Source organism: Vollenhovia emeryi, unplaced genomic scaffold (genome assembly GCF_000949405.1).
Source record: "Vollenhovia emeryi isolate VEMERY1.0 unplaced genomic scaffold, V.emery_V1.0 DF939127.1, whole genome shotgun sequence".
Taxonomy (NCBI): domain Eukaryota; kingdom Metazoa; phylum Arthropoda; class Insecta; order Hymenoptera; family Formicidae; genus Vollenhovia; species Vollenhovia emeryi.
The window spans coordinates 2,924,343-2,947,572 of NW_011967239.1; the positions used below are offsets into that span (position 1 = coordinate 2,924,343).

General features: G+C 41.6%; 1 protein-coding gene across 5 annotated transcripts in view; it reads left to right on the forward strand.

The window, feature by feature from the left end:
- The window catches only part of LOC105568877 (Down syndrome cell adhesion molecule-like protein Dscam2), a 179,948-nt gene that overhangs the window by 124,357 nt on the left and 32,361 nt on the right, over window positions 1-23,230 (forward strand). For all 5 annotated transcript variants that reach the window (XM_012024883.1, XM_012024885.1, XM_012024886.1 and 2 more), the window contains exons 7-9: window positions 9,651-9,900; window positions 17,714-17,858; window positions 18,945-19,207. In XM_012024883.1, coding sequence (XP_011880273.1) covers window positions 9,651-9,900; window positions 17,714-17,858; window positions 18,945-19,207 — 658 coding nt within the window. The remainder of the gene's footprint in view (window positions 1-9,650; window positions 9,901-17,713; window positions 17,859-18,944; window positions 19,208-23,230) is intronic.

Genomic DNA, 23,230 nt, shown 5'->3' on the forward strand with positions numbered 1-23,230 from the left:
CTTCTAATGCCACTGGACGAAATATAAGGATTGGTGGATTTTACAGCGGAAATATTGGTCGCTTTGCGTCCTCGGGAACGGCAGAGTTTTCTAAATACGCATATTTCACTCCGTCTCATTTTATATGTAATTATACGCAGCACATACTAATTGTAGTTTACATTAACTAGCACGCAAATTAATTCTAGTCTCTTTCGAGGCGTGAAATGGTACCCAAACACTCGCAGCGGAGCGACGATTGAGCTTCGCTCTTCCAAATAATGTCCGAATCTAAGTTTCGATTGTTATAACGCGCACCTTTGTTCAGCGTAATCGCCAGAATATAGCCAGCTATTTCGATTCGCGCGAAGTTAAACCCAAGTTCATCCCGTTACTCCGAACGAGATAGTGGACTTTGGACAATCTCCGGATAATTGGGTCGAACATCAACGTTACATCACAATTCCTCCATCCATCTTGCCCCGGTGTCGGTTTACATGCATTTCCTCTCTCCTGAGTTTCACAAACAAATGTAATCTTTCTTCTTCTTTTTCTTCTTCTTCTTCTTCTTCTTCTTTGTATTACATTACGTGGTTGCGTTTTGGCTGCGCCGGGCAAGGATCGTTTCATGCCGCCGTAACACCTACTTTAAGCATTTATACGATCTAGTTTTGCAATAACTATTTATCATCTTGACTGTTGCAATAATCCGAAATAGACTTCTATTCTGGAATGAATCATGCTAGACTGCGAAGCTGATAAGAGCGAGGAGAATTATCGTCATACATTTTCGGGGCTCATGAATAAAATCCATTTCATCCCACCGAAGCCTTAAATCCGGCCAAGTAATTTCATCGATCTCGTTGGAATCGATGCAAAATCCGCCCGCTACCTCCTCCATTTGAGATCTCCACGTCGGGTGGTAAATGAAATAACAATCATTATTCCGGCTGTCATCGCGCGTGACGGTCTACGCTCCGCTCTTGCCATTGAGCGGATTAAGAATCTCGAGGCGGCACTTTTCGACGATATCGGCGATAATCTTTTCCGTTCACGTAGCGCTCGACCTCCCAACTTTTCCGAACCGGCAGCCTCCCTTGAATGCGTCGTCGCAAATGACTCGGGCGTTTCTATTGTCCGCTCTTTTCCCTCGGCCTTCGATCCGGGCGACAATTGTCGCCAGTTTCCCCGAGGGGCGCGAGGGGCACGGTCAGAATCTGCATTTTACTTATCGCCATTCGGCGAGATTTCGCGAAATTTACTTCTACCTCGAGATTTCCACGCTTCTGCCCCCCCCCCCCCGCGACGGCATTTGACGACGGCATTTACGGACTAAATCGGTATTTATTTAGAAAATGCAGCAAGCTCCATCGAATCGCGCTATAAGCACTTACCTTGCCAATTACGACCGCTTTCCTTGAGAGACTTCGAAATCTGATTGAGCAGCCGTTCAAGAGAACGCGCATATAATATCACTCCGCGCTTCAAAAATCGCTTTTAGAACTTAATGCTATCATATTCCACGATAATTAGATTTTTAATTCAAATTCTAATAAAAGAAAAGAACAGCTTTTTGAAGCAGAACAAGTGACTGATGAAATAATCATTGTCCATAAATATCGCGCTGAAAAAGTAACTTAGAATTCTCATTTTCCAATTGCTTTGATTCTTATTAAAAAATAAGTAGCGCGAGATCTCTTTTTAGACAATTTTGAAGTTTCCGTAAAAAGTGAAATACTTCTACATTTTCATAGATTATTACTCGTGTCGGTGAAAACTTTCGTATGCGCAATTTATGTATTCACAATCTTTTTATGCTTGCTATCCGTTCCTTACAAAGAAATTTACGATCCATTAATTTCCTACCATTCGTATAAATGAAGAATAATACACGGATATAGAGGAAAGTTCCCTATTATGAGATAAGCTTCTAATATGAGATAGCAGGGTTTTTTGCTAAATTAATAGGCATCGTTAGTTGATTCCACCGTGAATTTATTGCCCTTGGAGCGAAATCTGTTTAGTGGAAAACTCATTGTTAGATCGTGTAATCGTTGCGAGAAATGAGGTAAGCTTCTAATATGAGGTAGCAGGGTTTCTTGCTAAATTAATAGGCATCATCAGTTGATTCCGCCATGAATTTATTGCCCTTGAAGCGAAATCTGTTTAGTGGAAAATTCATTGTTGGATCGTGTAATCGTTGCGAAGAAAGATTTGCGATTGAATTTGGGCGTTGGAAACCTGCCACCTCATATCAGGGGATTTTCCTCTAGGTATTATTTAAAAAAAGTTAATCGCTATAATTAACGTATGTGTAAAATTAGATAAAGAGCATACGCGTTCGACATAGTCGCCTGCGGAACGCGAAACAAAGAAGCTGGCTCTTTGTCGTGTGTCGCTACGTCGATTTTTCGCCGAGTTACGGCGTTTTAAAAATCCGGCACGTGCTCGCCATTCATTCGAAAAAACTGCGTATTTTTTTTTGCATGTGTTGTAATTTGGCAGGTACGTTAATACGTTACTGAAAAAAAAACAGGCGCGAACACCGTGTATGTACACGCGCTTTGAAACATGATACGCCGTCGTCGAGGGGATGCACGTGCGTCGATCGCCATCGCCGACCTCGATTACGTTTCTAGATCGTGATCACGGGTCGATGTAATCGCCAATATCTTGGCGCAGAAAGCTCACAGTGAAATAATCGTGGTGTCGTTCGAAAGCTAAGATTTCAGCCCTCCCAAGGAGTGCAATGTCGCTTCCCTCGAAGGATCAGTTTACGAGATATTGTCGATTAATTATGGGAAAAAAATTGATTTCTTTCGTTTCTTTATTCGAGATCTCAGACGGATATAATCGCCAATATCTCCGCACAGAGACATCACAGCGAGATGATCTTAATCTCATTTGAAAGCTGAAATTCTAGCGCTTTCAACGAGTATAAGAGCACTTCTCTCGGATCGCCAGCTTGCGAGATACTGTCGATGATAATAAAATTGGAGTTGATTTTGCTTGAATCTCCGTCGTTCAACACAGATCATCGTATGTTTTAATTAATTTATCATTATTATTTTTAAAAAAGTTAAATCTTGCAAGTCAAATATTCTAAGATTTAAATTATTTTAAGTATATTTATATTTATATTTATATTTAAGTATATATATTTATATTCTTATACACACATGTATACGTACAACTCGGGAACTAATAACGTCTCGATTTCTTTTACGTAAAAAAACTTTTACTTCATATTGTTTAAAGAGCATTCGTAAAAAAATTTCACATCCCGGGCCAATCTATCCAGCAAGAATCTCGCTTATTCGCAATTTCTTCGCTCGCATCATTGTTACAAAAGCATTCGATTCCGCTTGTATAATAGATTCGTAGACTATTTCCGCCACGCAGAATGACGGTTCGTTGCCTTGTGATTTTGTTAAGTCATTAAGGAGGTTCTAGAAACCTCTCTTTTCCTCAGTCTCTCTCTCTCTCTCTCGCCTCTCTCAGCTGATAGACGAGGGTAAATTTCCTCCGAGGCAGCTCCGAATAAATTCGAGCCGACTCTGGGCGACGAGCGACTAATTCTCAGCGACGTGGATAATCGAGGATCGCGCGCACTAGTACCGTAAACAACGGCGAAGGCGGGAAGCCTGGAAGCGCGATTGCTCGGCCGTGATGCTGCGTATAAAACATGATGCTTCATCCGTGAACACGATGAATCCTGAAGTTGTCCCGGCCACTTATTCCGCCGGGTCAAATTATCGTTCGCTCGGATATCGCCAGACTTTCCGTTCCGCAATCGCCCGCTCCCTTGCCCGAAAGTTCCTTTATAAATATCGCCAACTTCCGGAAACGATGCCGTCGCTACCCGGAAGAAATTCTATTCGCGGCTAGTCCAAATACATGCTCTTTTATGCGTCGGTTGAGTAGCGTAATTTTATTTTTCATTACTTTGTATTCTTTCTTATTATACTTTCTATATTCCATCTATTACACATTAGTTGATACATTATAAATCTTATCTTATAAGTAGAAAGAATTGTTCAACGACGTTAGGCTGGCAGATGTCTTTATTAATTAGATTCCAACGTTTCGACCATACGGATTGTGGTCCTTTTCAAGGAATTAGATGTTCTACAAGTTTACAGGACATTGCAATTTGGAAATTTTTAGTATCGATCACATTATGGTCGAAACGTTGGAATCTAATTAATAAAGACATCTGCCAGCCTAACGTCGTTGAACAATTCTTTCTACTGTTAATAAACTACTGGCGACTTATACTCTTTCGTTGTTTTATCTTATAAGTCTTATCTGTGTTTAGTAATATGTTTCATATTTAGGAAACTATAATCGAGACTGATAGCTCCGTAAATTCTCATTTCACCTTGATCCATGGCGCGCGTTTTACATGATGAAAAATGACTAATCTCTGATGAAATAGTACACACGCCAGACGCCGTACTCTCTACGATCTCTATGAAGCTCGCGCTTCACGGGTGGGTTATCGACGACCGAAGTGGTTGCGACTGATAACACACAGACCGAAATATCGAAGCGCCCGCGCGGAAACCGGTATGTAATAAATGCTCCACGCGCGCGCAAACTATTTCACTGTCAATTACCAGCTGATGGATCACAACCCCTGTCTCGATTCACCGAGACGAATCGGTGTATTACGTACCTACCCCATCCTGAAAAGTCGACTGCATTCCCGGGTCGATCGACGCCTCGTCGCGAAACGCGAGAAAAGAGAGAAAGGGTGGGGGGAGCGGCGGGGGTGGAAAATGTCAGTAAAGTGTCGCTGTCCGGGGGAGAACGCGAGAAAGTGGTCGGTATTCTTCCATCTGGAGCGGACAGCTTGGACATACATATATGTATAAAAGAAGAACGAATACGTATTGGTAAATGGTGCTCGGTGACGAGGGCTGCCGGGTGCTATCGAGGGAGAGCGACAGAAGCATCGGGGAGACTCGCAGGGGGCTGGAAACGGTGAAATACCATTCATTCGCCGGAAGCCTCCCGTATAACTTTCGCGGTCATCAACGGAGGAACGTTTACTAGGCGGATTTTCTCGCGTATACAGGGTGTCCTGTTTGCGTAGGCATTATTTTGCGGATTTCTCGGGCCAGTGTTTGGAGACTTTCCTTAGCCCAAACTTGATTCGCCATGCACTGAGAGACCTATTTTGTTGACTGAACATGTAATTTGGCTGTGTAAAACGAAAAATATGTTGCTGAAAAGAAGTTAAGTGTTACAACAACAAACTACTTTGTTTACGCGAGTTGTTCATCTGAACAAAGTTTTATGTCCTAAATAACTGTGTCTGTTGCGTGAACCAAATCGTTTAATTGAATATTATAAAGGATTCCGCGCATGTTCACTCAACCCAATTAACTAACTAAATTTTGTTCTTGTGAAATCAACTGAAAGATTTGTTTGCTCATATCCAGACAAGAAATTCAGTTGAGTGAACTAAATTTTGTTTCATTCAACTAAATGGGTTTCTCAGTGCATTTTAATGCGCTTTTCGGATCGATAGGCCTATGATTTTGTGCGAGAGAAATGAATCGATCAAAAAAGAAACACGCGATTGAAAACCGACCGCGGTGAATCCGGGACACTCCGTATATGTCGGCTGTCTTTCGCCTTCGCAATTTCGTTCCATTAATGCCATGCGTCAAACTCCCTTCGTACTTTATTGACGGAAACCTCAGCTTTTTGTCGCGCGCAGTACAACTTGCGGCGTTACGACGGAGTTTATAATTGCAGGAATTTCGGCGAATCTCTGTCAAGTTATTTCTACCGTACGATATTTCGATGGGAATAATTGAACATACACGATCCGGAAACTCGCGCGTTCCGTCGGGGACGGACAAGTTTTCCGCCGTTTAACTCGCGAGATGTAAAACGCAAAAATAGAAAAAATTTGATAACGTCACTCTAGAAATATTCCTGTATTTAAAGCAAATATGTTTCAACGGCGAATACGCTTTTCAGGAATATGAATAAAATTTATCATCCAAATCCATTTAACGTGATACAATTTTGGTCGTCGTTTTACTTTTTTATCTTACAATCTGACAGGCTACATTGTTTTCTTCGTGTCTTTATTATTTTAGAAGCTTGTCGGGAAAGGTGGAAAAAATTTAATACACTCTCGTCCTTGTTTAACAGCATGAGACCCTTATTTGTCTCGCATTTTTCCCTCTGAAAAAAAGACGCGTAATAACCGCGCGACGCGGCTTTTCAAAGAAAATTTCACGTACGCCCGCGCGTGTATGCGTTTATTGTTACCCTGAAACAAGGCGTCTCTGCGTGTTGTAAATATACTTACGCGCAAACTGTAAGGGGGAAGAACGGACCACAAAGGAAGTCGGCACGGGGAGAGAGGGGCGTAAAAAGGGGGACGGAAACTGACGTTGGTTCGTCTTAGCTCGTTTTACGAATCTCCCTTCAAGCACCGTTAAAGGAACCATTGCGACCGCGGTTTTATCCCTTTCTTCCATCCCGAGTTTCTCTTGGCGCGCCGAGGGCGGGGGCCGCGTCGAAAGATATTTAAAAGTCGCAGCGATGATTCGAAAGAAAGTTTTCCCTTAGACTCGCGGAACAAGAGCGGCCACCAGCTGAGGCGCGATCCTCTTAACGGTATTTAACGGCCGCTAGCAGCAGTCATTTCTCGAATCGCGTGATTGCTGCGTTTCTGGCGAGCAGGAAACAAGTATGTTCAAGCCTGCTATCTCATATTAGAAGTCTATCGCATAACAGAGGACTTTCTTCTATAGGCTTGTTTTCTGTTCCTACACTAGTGAACTAGTGCAATAAATTAGAGTAAGACAAGCATATATTTTCTCATTCTACCTTACTGCACTAGTTCACCAGTGCAGGAACAGAAAACAAACCTTATGCCACTGCGATTTTCAATGGTATTACTGAGAGACCCATTTTGTTGAATGAAACGAAATAATTTGATCGAGTCATTTTGTTGACTGAACATGTAATTTTGTTGTATAAAACGAAAAATATATTGCTGAAAAGAAGTTAAATGTTACAACAACTGACTATTTTGCTTCCACGGGTTGTTTATTTGAGCAAAATTTTATGGATAAGATAACGAATTCGTCCATCTCATCAATAATTGTGTTTGTTGCGTGAACTAAATCGTTTAGTTGAATATTATAAAAGGATTCTGCGCATGTTCACTCAACCAAATTTCTATATTGATATAACCAAATTTTCCAACTAAATTTTTTGTTGTATCAATTGAGATTTGTTTGCCCACATCCAAACAAGAAATTCAGTGGAGTCAACTAAATTTTGTTTCATTTAACAAAATGGGTCTCTCAGTATACACTGAGAAAAAGTCTTTGAAAATTTATTTATGGCATATAATATTTATTTCACTGAAATAAATTTGAAAATTTATTTATGGCATATAATATTTATTTCACCGAAATAAACATTATATGCCACAAATAATGTTCATTTCAGTGAAATAAACATTATATGCCACAAATGAATTGTCAAAGACTTTTTTCATAAGTGCAAATCAGTGACTATTTATGTTTTCAAAGATAATTTATTGATTGACTTTTAGAGAGTGTACAATTTTGGAAAAGAGGGCAACAAACCGTCGGCGTCGTTCTGTGTGTGGCTAAAACAGTCTACAAGCGGAATGCTTTTGTAAGAATGATGCGAGCGAAGAAATCGCGAGTAAACGTTTAGATATTCTTGCCAGATTGTCCCGAAAGTTTTTTACGAATGCCCTTGAAATAACATGAGATAAAAGTTTTTTTACGTAAAAGAACTCGAGACTATTAGTTCCCGAGTTGTTTCTGTATACATGTATGTACAGCGAATAATGGAAGACACTTAATTTGTACCCAGCATGTAAAATGGGATATTAATTATTTATTTCTCATTGCTAATTATTTACTTCTTATCATTTTATGAAACTGCTATTCGTATCGGCCAGGCGTGTCACGTTAAATGCATGTGCGCACTGGCGAGAAAGTTAATCTTATGAAAGTTTAACTCGGTGAAAGCCGATGCGGTTCTCCGATCCGCGCGTTTCCGATCAACGCAAGCGGTGCGCGGCGGTCGTGGTTTAAACCAGTTGATTCTCTCGAGCCCCCGGTCCGCTTATCGCGCGGCACGAAGGTGCTTTTTGCTCGTCGAGATCGAGAGCGCGTCGAATGGCCGGGAAGTGCTCCTCGTTCGCGAATTCTTGGCCGGAGTGCCTGCGGAATTCGCAACCTGTGATGCAGCGAGCATCGCGATGCGGCTGCATCACATTGCATCCCAGCCCGTGCACACGTATGCACGCGCCCGAACATGCACGCCGCATAATCGAAATGCGCTGTTCGTGGCCCTCTCCTCGGTTTATCCTCCCCCGCCCCTCCTCACCCTTTTGTCTCTACTCCGCTGTCTCTCTCCCCCTGCGCCGGAGTAAACGAGCGTCCTTAATAATGCGCAAGACCGATTCTATTCCGGATCAAAGGCTCCTATCCGCGTTCGATCGCCCCCAAGTTAAGCGGCTCAAGATGGATATGGAAATTCCGGCGGGAGGCCGATTTAATGGATCACCCTATATTATTCCGCGAATTCCTGGCGCGTATCCTTGTCTGGCGGTACACGGTCTACCGTCTACCTGCTCCGGGAAGACTTCAATTAAACGTAGAACGCTCGAGATCGAGCACGGGCGATCGTTATCGCGATTAATATCAGCTGCCAACGGGGATCGCTGCGGCTTCAATTTGATATTGGAATATGAACGATATGAATGATATTAGATTATTTTTCAAGGTACGCTATATTTCAAATAACATAAAATACTACAATAAGCAAAATATACGAAATATACGAGCGATACGAAACGTTAATATTTTCTGTCGATGAGTTTTTTTTTTTATTGGAAATATATGACGGAATATCGAAGAGTAATGCGTACGTAAAATTTTGCCGCTACATTATATCCAAATTGGAAAGAAAATCTGTCCACTGCTCGAGAGCGGTTAGAGCCAGGTTTTTCATTAATTTGCATCTCAATTACGTTGATATACTTTTAAAGGAGATGAGCGCGACGGTCAAAGGGCGCGTGATTAAATTAGCTTTCCGAATGCGAGATTGGAAATTCCATCGGGCCACTTGGGTTAATTGTACGAGCGCGTTCGTCCAATTTCTAATTCAATATACGACTGTGTCCTCGCGTTCTCCTCATCGGCACGTATTCGATGTACCGGAGACGCGCGTTGAGATTGCATTCGCGCTAATTTTTTAATTGCACGAGGAGCGAATAATTTGATGATTAAAACTTCTTTCATCCTGCCGCGGGGAATTCAGAGGACTGAATATTACGTTTCTTCCGCAGGCTTCGCGAATTGCATTTTCGTAAATTAAACTTTGCCAATCGCAAATTGGTACAATGAATTATGACTTAACGTTCATTTAAATTTAATTTACAATGTCATCAGTACGTTTAACATACACATACGCGAAATACGTACGTATAATACGTACACACAATACGTATAACGAACTTTAACTCGTAAATATTATATTACATTCCGAATATCATATTTCTGTAGTACCGCAGATTACGGTCAAATATTGTATTACATTTCGTCGCATTGTATGTCGCACGGTATTAATATGCATATGTTTCTCGTGGATTCTAGGTGACCGTGGACCTGGGCAAGGACGCGGAATTTCAGTGCTCCGTCACCGGTCAGCCACATCCGGTGATCTCGTGGGCGAAGGACGGTCTTCCTGTGCGGGAGGGATCATCGGGTAGGAGTAAAGTCACGGGTAACGACGGCTCGACGTTGCGTATATCTTCTATCGTCAGAGACGACAAAGGAATGTACCAGTGCTTCGCCAAAAATGACTACGAGATGGTGCAGGCCACAGCCGAATTACGTCTGGGAGGTAAAACTCGCCTGGTTTATCCGCGTTTTCCACGCGCATTATCCTATACTCCTATAGCATTAAAAATCACCGTAATCCTTCATTGGTTTCACGTCGAATACACCAAAGAGAACGCGAATCGCGGTTAATAAACGGTAAATTAACTTGGCGTCAGTCGCAAGATACGATTTTTAACTTGTAAACTAAAACGTATCGGGTACTTGGGCTTTGAATACGCGCGCTTAAGTCAATTAATCCTTGCTAATTAAGATGCTCTGATTGTGTACACTGGTGCAATTCAATTGTTTAAACTTTTAATAATCTTCCTCTAATCTTTGCTTGCTGTTTGAAACAAAGAAGCCAGGAGATTTTCAAGATAATGTAGGAGCAATGTTATAGCGGGTATATATTTAAAATACTGCATGAAGAGTCGGGATGGATTAGCGCGAATGCGAGCGAGCTATCGCGCAACTTTGGTGAAGTTTTATGAAAGTTCCCTGCAGGAAATAATAAGGCTAAATTAAGGCTATTAACGGTACACCATTAACCAACGTTGGGAGACTCTATTGCCAAAGTTTTGTCTCCTCTCTCTTGCTCTTTTTGCGACCTTTTGCAGCTTTTACCGGCCGCTTTATAAAGTATAGTTCCATTGAATACATAAATACGTTGCCCGGAAGCCGTCTTATTATGCTACTAAACGGCAGCGTATTTTTAATTACGGGCGACGTTCATTCAGAGCGCACCGCGCTATTATTATTACAATTACATCGCGAATACGATGAGGAGTACTCTGGGGGGGAAAAAAGACAGCTAGCAACCCATCTTGGGGCCCACAATTAATAGTCGAATTATTTGGATAACAGTTACGCCAAAGTCGCAGTTATTGTAGCTGCCGCTGAAAGGTAGATTATTAATTTATTGTAATTTGCGTGAATATTTCTTTTACTTTTGTATGCCAGTTAAGCTCATGGTTGCGAAAAGGAAATATTATTTTTCAAGAAAATCTCACGGATCAAATCGCAAAATTGTCGCCCTAGTTCAAGATTTTCCGTATCCCAAAAGTAGATTTGGTTGCGGGGATTCTTGGGGATTGTGTATCGTTTCCTTCTCCGTTTCCGTTGCTAGCCAAGTTCTTGTTCAATAGATGCAATCGCCACTGCGAGTCGATTGTTCCGAAGGTTCAAACGTTCTCGCGAGCCGACGTGTTGCGCCGGTATTATTCGCGCGTGGATCGACGAAGGAAAATAAGGGCGCAAGCAGTTGGGAAAACCCGATCTTGGCGAGAGATCGACGGGGGTGAACGGCGAAACGCGGTCTGGCGAACAAAAAGGGGGATGAAAGGGAAAGAAAAAGCGGAGAAATGCTTAACGAGGGCGATGCATAATGGAGAAAGGAGAAATCCACTAGCCGGCGTGCCGCGAAATAAATACGTGCCATTTGTCTTAGTCAGGGGGTTGGTCGACCGGAGAGAAAGAGAAAGAGAGAAAGAGGGAGAGACAGAGGGAGAGGATGAAAAGAAGAGGAGCAAGTATCGCACGCGTCTTCGTTTCTCAGCGCGCGCGAGCGGCGACGAATGGCGACTGGACGAATATTCCGTTGTTGTCGTCGTCGTCGTCGTCGCCATTGTCGGCTTTAAAACGGTTGAGACGACGGGGGCCGGCGTTTTCGCGCGACATAATCCATTACCTTAAACGACCGCTGTCGCTTTCTCGACCGTCTTAAGATGCCCGCGCACACGGAGCGAGTGAGAATGAATGCGAGCTCTCGGACCCTCACATTAGTTCCCGCCGTCCTCGTCTCGTTTGGATTAAACGGATTATAAATGGAGACACTCGGCTGATATAAAACGCGGGTATTCGACGGGGTATTCGGAGCAATCGTGGAAATCAAGAATTTGTAGCGTATTTAAAAATATAATGGCCCGACTCCGCGAGTTTCGAAAACTTTATCTTTGCTTGCCTCCGGAATTCTTTATTTACACTTCTCAGATTCTGAATGAAAGGGAGGTAAGAAAAGTTGAAGGCAAACGTCAAAACTTCTTGAATGAATTGTAAATCTTTTATACAGTGGGACATCTCACGCGTAATCGACCAGTTTCGAGGAAAAATCATATATTAAAGTTTTTTTTTCAATTTTTTCGCGACTTTCTTTAAAACACAAAAGAGGATACGCGTTAACGAGCAGTCCATCCAACTTCTTTTCGTTTAACGAGTTCGAGCGTTGCGTATAGAATAAAAATTGCCGAGGACGACATTCCCGAAATATCTCGCCCTTTTCGGAAATGGAACATATGAAAATTCCACTGATCGTTTTTATCGCAATTAAACGATATCTCGGTGAAAAAGCTGCCGGCGGCATTCGAAAAGTGGGACGCGGCGCGATGAAACGACGAGATCGTGCTTTAAATCGCCAGCGGCAGCGACAGCACACTCGGTATTTTTCGACTTTTTTCCCTTTTCTCGCAAAAAGAATGAAAATAATTTATTTCAGACGCGATATATGAATTTGCGGGGTAATTCGCGACTCTCGCGCGATATATTTATATTTGAAGGTATCCATTCATACGCATTTACTCGAGTCGCGAAACGTTCGGTGATCCATCGCCGTTGCCGTATGTCTTTTTGAGCAATTTACGAGCACGTTTAATACGATTTGCCAGCGCAACGTGTCATCGTCATCACTGTCGTCGTCGCGACGCGGAATAATTGGACGGCCCAGTAATCCTCTTACGTAACAAAAGGAGGGAATCAAAGAGGCGCAGTTCCGTAATGATCGTAAACCGCCATAGAACTTAGGGAGAGTTGGAAAAATACGTAACGCGAAAGACAAGGAACCCCCGGTATTTTCACGATTTTCGTTCGAGCGGACAAAGGAATCGCAATGGAACGGATCGGTAAAACGCGGAAAACTGCTGATTCGCGACGAAATAGGCACTTTTGAGCGCGAGCCAAATGAGAATCGTAACCGGATCAGCATCGCCTCGTAGAGCGGATGTTCCTCCCGCCGCGAGTGTAATTTCTGATGATCGATCTTGCGCGAAATCGAACAACGCGCCCTGCGTTTACATAAATTAAAAATTGTGTTGTTGTTGTTGCAGTTGTAGTTTTAGTCTCTGTACACATTGTAGATCGACGTTAGTCTGCTTCGCGCTTTCAAAGCAAGAGGCAAAATGCAAAAATAATTTAACTGAGAAAGATTTCAGGTTCACTCGAGTCTAGAACATTATTTTTTTAAATTAGCTATTACAAGGAAAATTTCGAAGGTACCCTTGAAAGCATGTACAGTCGCAGTACTAAAGTGGCGACGACAAGTAATCTTCATGTTGAGGCTCAAAACCCACCCTTGTATGTATATGAGTATATGATATATAAATACAATATTTTATGTGATATATAACACACATAATATACATATTATTTTAAATATATTTTAACTATCCGAGACAAGTGATCTTTTTAAATCGCAAGGCGAGGATAGGTGGCTGGCATTTTTCCAGCTTTGGTGGAATGCTTAACTGAAATTTCGTATCGACTACTAGAATCGAACCCACTCCATCACTTTATCGCCTCCCGCGCCTTAATCGGTACCAACCGCTGCACCATTCGATTAAGGGTAAAATCGCGCGGGGTGAGCGGGCCAGCCCGTAAAAGGTCGGGAACTTGGCGGTGCGCTTTTAGCGTCTCTTAAAAGAAACTAATAATAATAATGAAGAATCGTAGTTGTGCCCCAAGGCGCTTTCCCGCGCCGCGTTGCGGCGCGTCGACAATCTGGGTTAATTAATTCCACTTAACGATTTTCCGTCTCTTTCTGGATCGCGGGCGGCTGGTGCAAACGGCGGAGGGCGGCTTTAAATCGCGGTTAGTACTAAGCGACGTTGATGTAATAGGGTACCGGGTTAAGTTTCGCACCGATAGAGCCGGGGGGTTGACTAATCCTGGATTATATATATAGCGATTTCTTGTGTCTTACTCGATTAGAGAAACGGAGTATCGCATTATACATATCTGTGGAATACGTATATTCCTTAACAATCTCCGAATCGACATTTATCTGCAATTACACGACGGGTAATACATATTTTGTTGTTGCGTACAGGTTTAAATGAAACCGATTTCTCACCTGCGTCATTTTAATCGTAATTTTGTCAGTAAAAATTGTCGTTGAAAGTCTTTTATTAGTTACTGGTGCTATAATTAGTTTCTTTCACGGGTGTAACAAATTTTAGAAACACAGCTAACGGTACTTTTTTAATTTTATTTCCAATTGACTGTCACGGGCGGCTGACGCCACGTTATCGGCGATATTTTAATGATACTTTCGCCGCTCTTTACGCGCTCGTGAATTTTGCGATAACGCGATATTAAATACGAAGCCAGGCCGGCCACGCGGAGCGTTAAATTATTTTCCAGTCCCGATTCTGGCAAACTTCCACTTTGTTGACGGCGCGCCATCGAATCGGCGCAGTCGGGGTAAATAACGAGGGGCGCATCGGAATCATCGGTCTCAATGAATTGCACGCAGCACGCGTTGTTTGCACGCATTAATGACACAAAGCCCGGGGCGTGTAATAGCCCGGCCTGGAGTAATCGCTCGCGACAAAGTCGCGCGAACGATGTCGAACGTTGTCGGGCCGTACTCGTCGCTGCAAATCTGTCAAGGATTATACCAATCTGCCGCGCATGAAAACGATACGCGCGATCGACGTACGTACAACCCGCCGAAACTAATGGAAACGTTTCGCGCGTATCGACAGCGCGGAGGTACGAGGAGCGTGTTGCTGTTGCACCGAGAAAAATGGAAGCGCCGGCAATGATGCAGCGCTTCGGCACTGAGCTTAATTTCAATGATAGGTTCTTTGACCAGTTTGAAGTTGATTAGCCCTTAATGAAAATGTCAGGGCTCTCTAACAGTTCTCGAGTTATAAACGAGCGAAAATGAAGAGCTTTCCGGAAGTAGGTCGCGTAGGTCTTCGCTTGATGGAATAAGGTCCGGAATTGCGTCATGAAGGGCAGTAATCATCATTACGTGCATTAATTATGTGTACTTAACTTTGTGTCGTTTCACGCTACTGTATGTTCATACATTAATGGAGTCAGAATAGAAAGACGTGTCAAACTATCACGTGGAGAAATTGAGCCGTGACACCTGTGACGACGTTGCCTCTTCCAAAATATTGTATCAGCTTGCGTTCGTCCCGTTTGGGAATTTCACTAGAACCACCGAGAGTAACATGTATCTATTTTTCCACTTCTAAAAAAGGCATGTAAGTAAACGTAGTGACAGCCGTACGGAATTTTCATATTTAAAATACACAAACAACACTATGGAGTATAGGAACTTGAGGTGTTTCAGCACTAAACGATGCAAGGTGACCTAAATTGTAATGTGTGCGTCAAAACTCAAAGGTGTCGAAAAGTGACTTAGGGTATTTCAGCAATACACGATTCAATTGTTTTCATTACTGTGGTGGCTATTAGTGTTAGCAAGTCCATTTTGTCCACGTGTCGTAGGTTTTCGAAACTACCAAGAATAAAATGAAAAACTGAATTCTTATCTCAAAGAATCGATCCGCGAATTCGATTTGCCGGCCGGCTATCGGGGATGGACGGCGGTTACCAGTGAAAGTACAAGTCGGTTGGGCTGATCGTTGACCAACAACTGACCAACAAATTCACGGGCAAAGGAACGCCACGGGCGTGGCACGCGTTGCGAACAGGCCGGGAGGGTATCCTGATTTACGCCGTGAGGCAAACAGCCGCCTCGAATCAACTCGACCCGGCCACGCCGCCCAGCGCGCTCGGGGTTATTGTCGGCTCTATAATTTGGGGTTAATTCACCGGGCGGCACTCGAGTTCAGGCGTCAAACCGCAGATCGATAGTTCCGCCCGCGCGCACCGTTGGGGTTGTCATGTAAATGTTGCGTGCATAATACCCTCCCCTCGTGCCCGCCGCTGCCTTGCGGCGACCCAGGGCCATTTCCACGGCGATGACCGCCGCAGGCGGGCCTCCGCGTTGTCTCCCCGTGTGCTGCGTGGATGCGCGTACGCGCAGCGCTGGGTGCACCTGAATCAGGCGGGACTACGACATTCCGGCGGAAGCTAACTCGCATTCTCCGCGATAGTTAACTCCAGGCGGCTACCGCTGAGTCGCGATAGCCTGAAAGATCCGTCGGTGTTTACTATAAAATCGCGATCCCCGATATGAAAGTAATCGAACTGGAATGGTTTGGGTTTGAGATGAAATCGATAGCTCTCTTAAGCTGGCAGAACCAAATTAAATTTACAAGGGGAGGACACGCGGTACCCCTCGCCGATTTAAGCGGTGATTTTTCTATGTATAGTCCTCGATGAGGAAGAGATTTTGTGAAAGTATGAGCGCGCACTTCTCACGCATTCGTCCAAAAAAAAAGTTAAAAGTTTTCCAGCAAGACTTTGCGGTGTACGACACTTGTATACTTTCACGGGGTACGAAATTATTTTTAGTCATACAAAATAGTACAAAATACTAAATATTCTATGAGGTTGCATTCGATTTCGTTGATTTGCTCCTGGTAGCTTAAGAGAACTAAATCGATTGTGTAACATAATGAAATTATTTTTATATATTTTCTTCTAGTTGTATTTGCAAAAATAATTTCATTATGTTACACAATCGATTTAGCTCTCTTAAGCTACCAAGAGCAAATCAACGAAATCGAATGCAACCTCATAGATTATTTAGTATTTTGTACTATTTTGTATGACTAAAAATAATTTTGTACCCCGTGAAAGTATACAATTTTTCTTATTTATCTCGGTGTCGCATTTATCTAGAGACACGAGTTTGTTTGGACGAGAGTAGTGGTTTGAGAAATTCTCTCTCTTTTTTCTTATTCCACGCGACGACAATTTGAAGAAAATCCCGACTATCGCACGGAGATTTTTCCCGTGAATATTTCCCGCAGTTTGTGCGAGTTACGCGCGAATTGAGTAGATTTAGACACACTGCTATACGCAGGGCGCGCCGCAATTTCAAAATTCCTACAGCTGCAACTGGTTGCGCAACGAATGTGGTTTACTTGTGGTAATATTGTTACGCAATCCAGCGAACGAAAGTAAACACTCTTTCTGCTATCGGAAAATCGCAATCTCTTCAGTTATTTTCGCAAATATTGATAGTTACCTTCAAAATTCTGTCAATACATATAAAGCGCGATGATTAAATATGATTATTGAATGTAATTGCAAAATGTGAAATATATTTCACGACAACGCATGGAACTAGATTAACTAATAACATTTTGAAAAGCACTAATGGGCAAAATTCATAAATTCACTCTTTAATTTATTAAGCCGAAATGCCAGTTTATCGAGTAAGAGTTTGGAACTTGCTAAATGATTTTTGAACAAAGTAATATTACTCTTTATAACGACAACAATTAATAACAATCAGCATGAAAATAAATCATTTTATTAAAGCAAGGATTAATTTAACGATATTTAAAATTATCGCGATCTCAAGTCCGAACATTAGATAATTGAGACTGTAATTAAATTGTTCTCGAAAAGCATTTAGGTCCGTATTTATAGTCGCGTCTCTGGTGAGAGACTTAGCTGAAACTATTCCTAGGATGCGAAATAATTTCTCGAGAGTCAATTTGATATTCATTCCAAGTTATAATCGTAATGAAATAAGAAATTCAGCTTGTCCTAAAACCAGAGCTTGAATCTTTTTTTTTCTCGTAGTTCAGTAATCGAGTCTTGAGAAAATATTTCATAATTTCGCCTACGCTTCTTTGGCGACGGCTTTTATTCCACGAGTAAATTATTTTTCTACGACAACCGCGAATTTCTAGACGCTGCGCCCCAACTTCTGTACAAATTCATCGAGCAGACGATGCAGCCGGGTCCCTCGGTGTCGCTCAAGTGCATCGCGATGGGCAACCCTACGCCGCACTTCTCCTGGACATTGGACGGGTTTCCTCTTCCGCAAAACGACAGGTAGGAGAAGCAGTTTTCCTCTTGCAAACGGAAGGCGGGGAATACAGGGTATCCCGCGCGGTATCCCGAAACTCGATCCGCGCTGCTCTTTACTTCCTTTCTTCCGTCCTCTCGGACGGAGGTTTACGGTACCAAAAATCGACGGACGATGTACGTGCGCGGGGAGATTATTCGCGGTTATTAACCCCGGGGTATTACGCGAGATCGCGTCGGGAAATCGTTGTGGAAGTGGGGCTTCTATCCGGCGGAGGCGGATCCCGTGGGAGAGCCTCGATAGGCCCCCGCGGGCTTCGATTCTCTGAACCAATTGAGAGGAAAATTACCAATCACGCTGTTCAGTCTGGACGTTTTTAAAAGCCGACCGGATTTCGAGCGATGGATTTAACGGGCGTTCGCATAAGTCGAGGATAACTGGCGGCCGGGGAGGAGATAATTTCGCGTTTCCGCGGTTCGCCGGCGAATTATTATCGCCGGCGGCGGGTCGCGATAAGAATAATCTTGTTGAAAAAAGGGGATCGTTGTGAGAGAAGAGTATTTCCTCGTAACGTGGGACCAGCGTAAGAAATGGATCCCGTGCGGTTGGTAAAAGAATCTTGGAAATCAAGCCGTGACAGGTATCACTTAATAAAAATTAATTTATCGATTAATGACGAGTGTAAAGAATCATTTATTGTGAAAACGAACGTTTTAATTTCTCATTGTGTCTTCAAACAAATCGCGTTTCTTTAAATGTAAAATCTATTTCGTTATAGAAGAAATCTAGAGAACAAAACGTATTTATTCTTTAAAATTCTTCCCAGACGTTTAATTTAGCGAACGACAAAAGAGATATAAAAAGATTTGGTTATTTCTAAAAATTCCCCCCCAGAAGTTTAATTTAACAGACGGCAAAAGGGATCTAAAAAGTTTCGCTATTTCTGTAAATTCCTTCAACGTGTAATTTAGCGACCGACAAAAGAATCTTGCGCGGACCGCCGACACGAGCTTGGGTTTTCGCGTGAACAGGGTCGGTTGTCTCGCTGGCGGAGAATAGGTGTCGATGCTTTACATACAGATAGGCAAATAGGGAAACCGATTTTCTCGCAGATTCATGATTGGCCAGTACGTGACGGTGCACGGCGACGTGATATCACACGTGAACATAACCGCCGTGCGGGTGGAGGACGGCGGCGAGTACAGGTGTTCGGCGGTGAACCGCGTCGCGAAGGCGCATCACGCTGCACGGCTCAATATTTACGGGCTGCCTCATGTGCGAGTGATGGGAAACTACGCCGCCGTGGCCGGCGAGACGACTGTCATCAAGTGTCCCGTCGCAGGCTTCCCGATCGCCAGCATCACCTGGGAGAAAGGTTCGCCGTTGTGCGATTGAATCCGACCTATGTTATTTTATATTATTACTAACACATCTTTTGGCTGATAAAGAAGGTGTATCGTAGTGTGTCATAGTGTGTCATAGTGTGTCGTAGATGTCCCGTACACTGAGAAAAATTTTCATCGGATAAACCAATCAGTGTTCCGATTAAGTTTTCCGATTAAATTGTGGACATATCGTGGTTCGAAACGTTCGAAACTCATTTGTCCTTTAAGGGGATGCTGGAGTGGTTTGATTTACCGACAGAGTCGGATACCGTTTTTGCGTTTGTAAATCTTATTATTTGCATTTATGTACAAACTAATACCAGACCCAAGTGTAGAATGCATAGTTGAACATTTTCATATAAAAAACATTGAGGTTTGAAGTCTAATTCGTATCGCATTATGTATTACAAATATTGCAATACATAATGCGATACGAATTAGACTTCAAACCTCAATGTTTTTTATATGAAAATGTTCAACTATGCATTCTACACTTGGGTCTGGTATTAGTTTGTACATAAATGCTACATAATTATTTTCGTTTGTATCTATAATGACATATTGAGGTTACGTTCCTTGAGGTAAGATTTACAAACCTCCAAAAACTGTATGCGACTCTGTCGGTAAATCAAACCACTCCAGCATCCCCTTAATCGCGTTATATTCGGTTTAGTTTCCTGAATACATCTTTCCTTCTTTTTTTTATTCTTATTGCCTTTATTTGTAAATTGGGTTTTATATTGTATTACCTTCTAACAATAAGTCTGAATGGAAGAAAATAATAGAAGAAAATTTTTCACATTTAGTATAATTTCTTATTTATTTAAACAATATTTGTTTAATTGTTTAACTAACCGATGCATTCACAAGGTGTAATGCTTAAACTAATAGTATATTTTTTTAGCATAACTCGATTTTTGTCCTCGTTAAGTCTACATCTAAAAGCATCTGAGTTAATACAATCACTATATATCATTCTATGTATCAATTTTAAATCTAGTGCGGCGGAATTTTTATTCTGATATTGTTGCTTTACTATTTCATTGCTCGTATTTCCAAACCGCGGATTTTTAGCAAGCTGCTGCAGTCATTGCGATATCAAATTATCCAATTTTTTTTTATATTAAACATTTGTCGTCTTAACATTGTGGTAAATTCAGTATAGCATATCGGCATTTTTCGTGTGGACATATCGTGGTTCGAAACGTTCGAAACTCATTTGTCCTTTAAGGGGATGCTGGAGTGGTTTGATTTACCGACAGAGTCGGATACCGTTTTTGCGTTTGTAAATCTTATTATTTGCATTTATGTACAAACTAATACCAGACCCAAGTGTAGAATGCATAGTTGAACATTTTCATATAAAAAACATTGAGGTTTGAAGTCTAATTCGTATCGCATTATGTATTGCAATATTTGTAATACATAATGCGATACGAATTAGACTTCAAACCTCAATGTTTTTTATATGAAAATGTTCAACTATGCATTCTACACTTGGGTCTGGTATTAGTTTGTACATAAATGCTACATAATTATTTTCGTTTGTATCTATAATGACATATTGAGGTTACGTTCCTTGAGGTAAGATTTACAAACCTCCAAAAACTGTATGCGACTCTGTCGGTAAATCAAACCACTCCAGCATCCCCTTAATCGCGTTGTTATATTCGGTTTAGTTTCCTGAATAAATCTTTCCTTCTTTTTTTTTATTCTTATTGCCTTTATTTGTAAATTGGGTTTTATATTGTGTTACCTTCTAACAATAAGTCTGAATGGAAGAAAATAATAGGAGAAAATTTTTCACATTTAGTATAATTTCTTATCTATTTAAACAATATTTGTTTAATTGTTTAACTAACCGATGCATTCACAAGGTGTAGTTTTTTTAAACTAATAGTATATTTTTTTAGCATAACTCGATTCTTGTCCTTGTTAAGTCTACATCTAAAAGCATCTGAGTTAATACAATCACTATATATCATTCTATGTATCAATTTTAAATCTAGTGCGGCGGAATTTTTATTCTGATATTTTTGCTTTACTATTTCATTGCTCGTATTTCCAAACCGCGGATTTTTAGCAAGCTGCTGCAGTCATTGCGATATCAAATTATCCAATTTTTTTTATATTAAACATTTGTCGTCTTAACATTGTGGTAAATTCAGTATAGCATATCGGCATTTTTCGTCACTTTCCGATCTGTATGCTGACATACTTACATATTTTATATTATGCATTGCATTATGCAAACGTCAATATAAAATATTGCAACGATTCGACCAAAGTCGGTTGCGTCCAGCTAAAATATCTTCGCAATTTCAAAACGTAGAATTATGTTTTTTTAAATACCCTGATTATCCCTCCAGTGTTGTTCAGTCATTCTAATATTTGCCTCAATTTTGCATGCAGAGAGAACAGACATTTTCGTAGTCACGCGAGCAACAATCGTCGAAGTCTCTCGGCCTCATCGCGCGGGTTGATCGCGAGCGGAACCGACTCGCTTTTTCCGCTTTAATGAAGTCCACCGACTTCTACGTGCCGCGCCTCTTATTCGTCCCATCAAACGCCACGGCTGTGGGTGGTGGAATTAAATGCGCTCGCGAAGATTAAAATACTTGGGATGCTACGAGGAACGCATAAATAAACGACCGCATCTTTGACCGATGAAAGGTCGCACTTCCTTGAGGAAATTTCCCTCCACCTTCGTGGAGGGATCTTTCCTCCGAAAGACGAGCGGCGCGAGGCGAGGCAAGCTTTTTTCTCCAGCTTCTCGCGTCCCTTGGCTAAAGCGAGCTGACGCTTAATACCGAGAGAAGGCGTGGAAAATCCTTTTATTTCGACTGAGATCGCGGCCGTTTCGCCCGCGGCGAACTTCGAGCGTACCTTCTCGTAATGATGAACTCGACTTCGAGGAAGTTTCAAACGATCGTTCCGCCAACTTTCCTTTTCCCGTCGACGTCGCGACGACGCCCGATAGCGACCACGCGCGACCACCTACGGCCATTTGGTCCATTAAGCACCGTGGCACTGTGCTTTTTAAGCATCTACGAAAATGTCTGGTGGCTGCATAAAAGGAGCTATCTTTAGTATCTCTGATTTTTACTTCCATTTGTAGAATTAATATTTTATATTATATTTTATGTTATTTTCGTGCAATAACGCGGGTATGTAACCTTTTGTCCTATTGCATTTTACTTTTACATATGTGTATCGCAAATATCCCATAGAAAGTCGTCAAGCTGTTAATTCTTCTATGGATTGTATATTTTTATAATTGTATATTCTTAGTATTGTGTATTTTTTGTAATTTTGTAAATTATGATTAGGTATGTTGTATATTTTACAGGGTTGGGAAGTAACTCGGTACTTGTTACGAAGTTACGGTTGCAGTTACTTTTTTTTGGTGACTCTTACTTAACTTCGTTACTTTCTCTTCATCTGTAACGGTAACTTAACTCAGTTACATTTTTTCGATAACTAGCAACTAATTTAATAGTTACATTAATAGTTACTTTATATATTCTTTAAACCTCCACAGATTGCATCAGGCCTTGCGTTTACGCATAAACGCCTTTATCGACGCTTTACAATTCAAATGCAGATTTGATATTTTTATTTTCATTGCAAGAAAGTAACTGCAGAGTAACGATTCGTTACTTTTTAAGTAACTGTAACTGTAACGCGTTACTTGTCAGAATTGGTAACTTGTAACTGTAACTAGTTACATTTTTAGCGAAGAAACTGTAACTGTAACTAAATACTTTTATAAAGTATCACTTTCCCAACTCTGATATTTTATATATTGAATATTGCATTTTATATATTGAATATATGATTTTTATATTGTACATCTGTTTTAGTTTAGATATACATTTTTATTATATTCACGATCTTTTAACATATACATTTGTGTAGCAAACAAGACCATTGCATGTTGTACGTACTGTTACTTTTGTGTTCATGATCCGCTTTCTAGAATACACCAAGGCAACTTCACTCTGGCAACAATT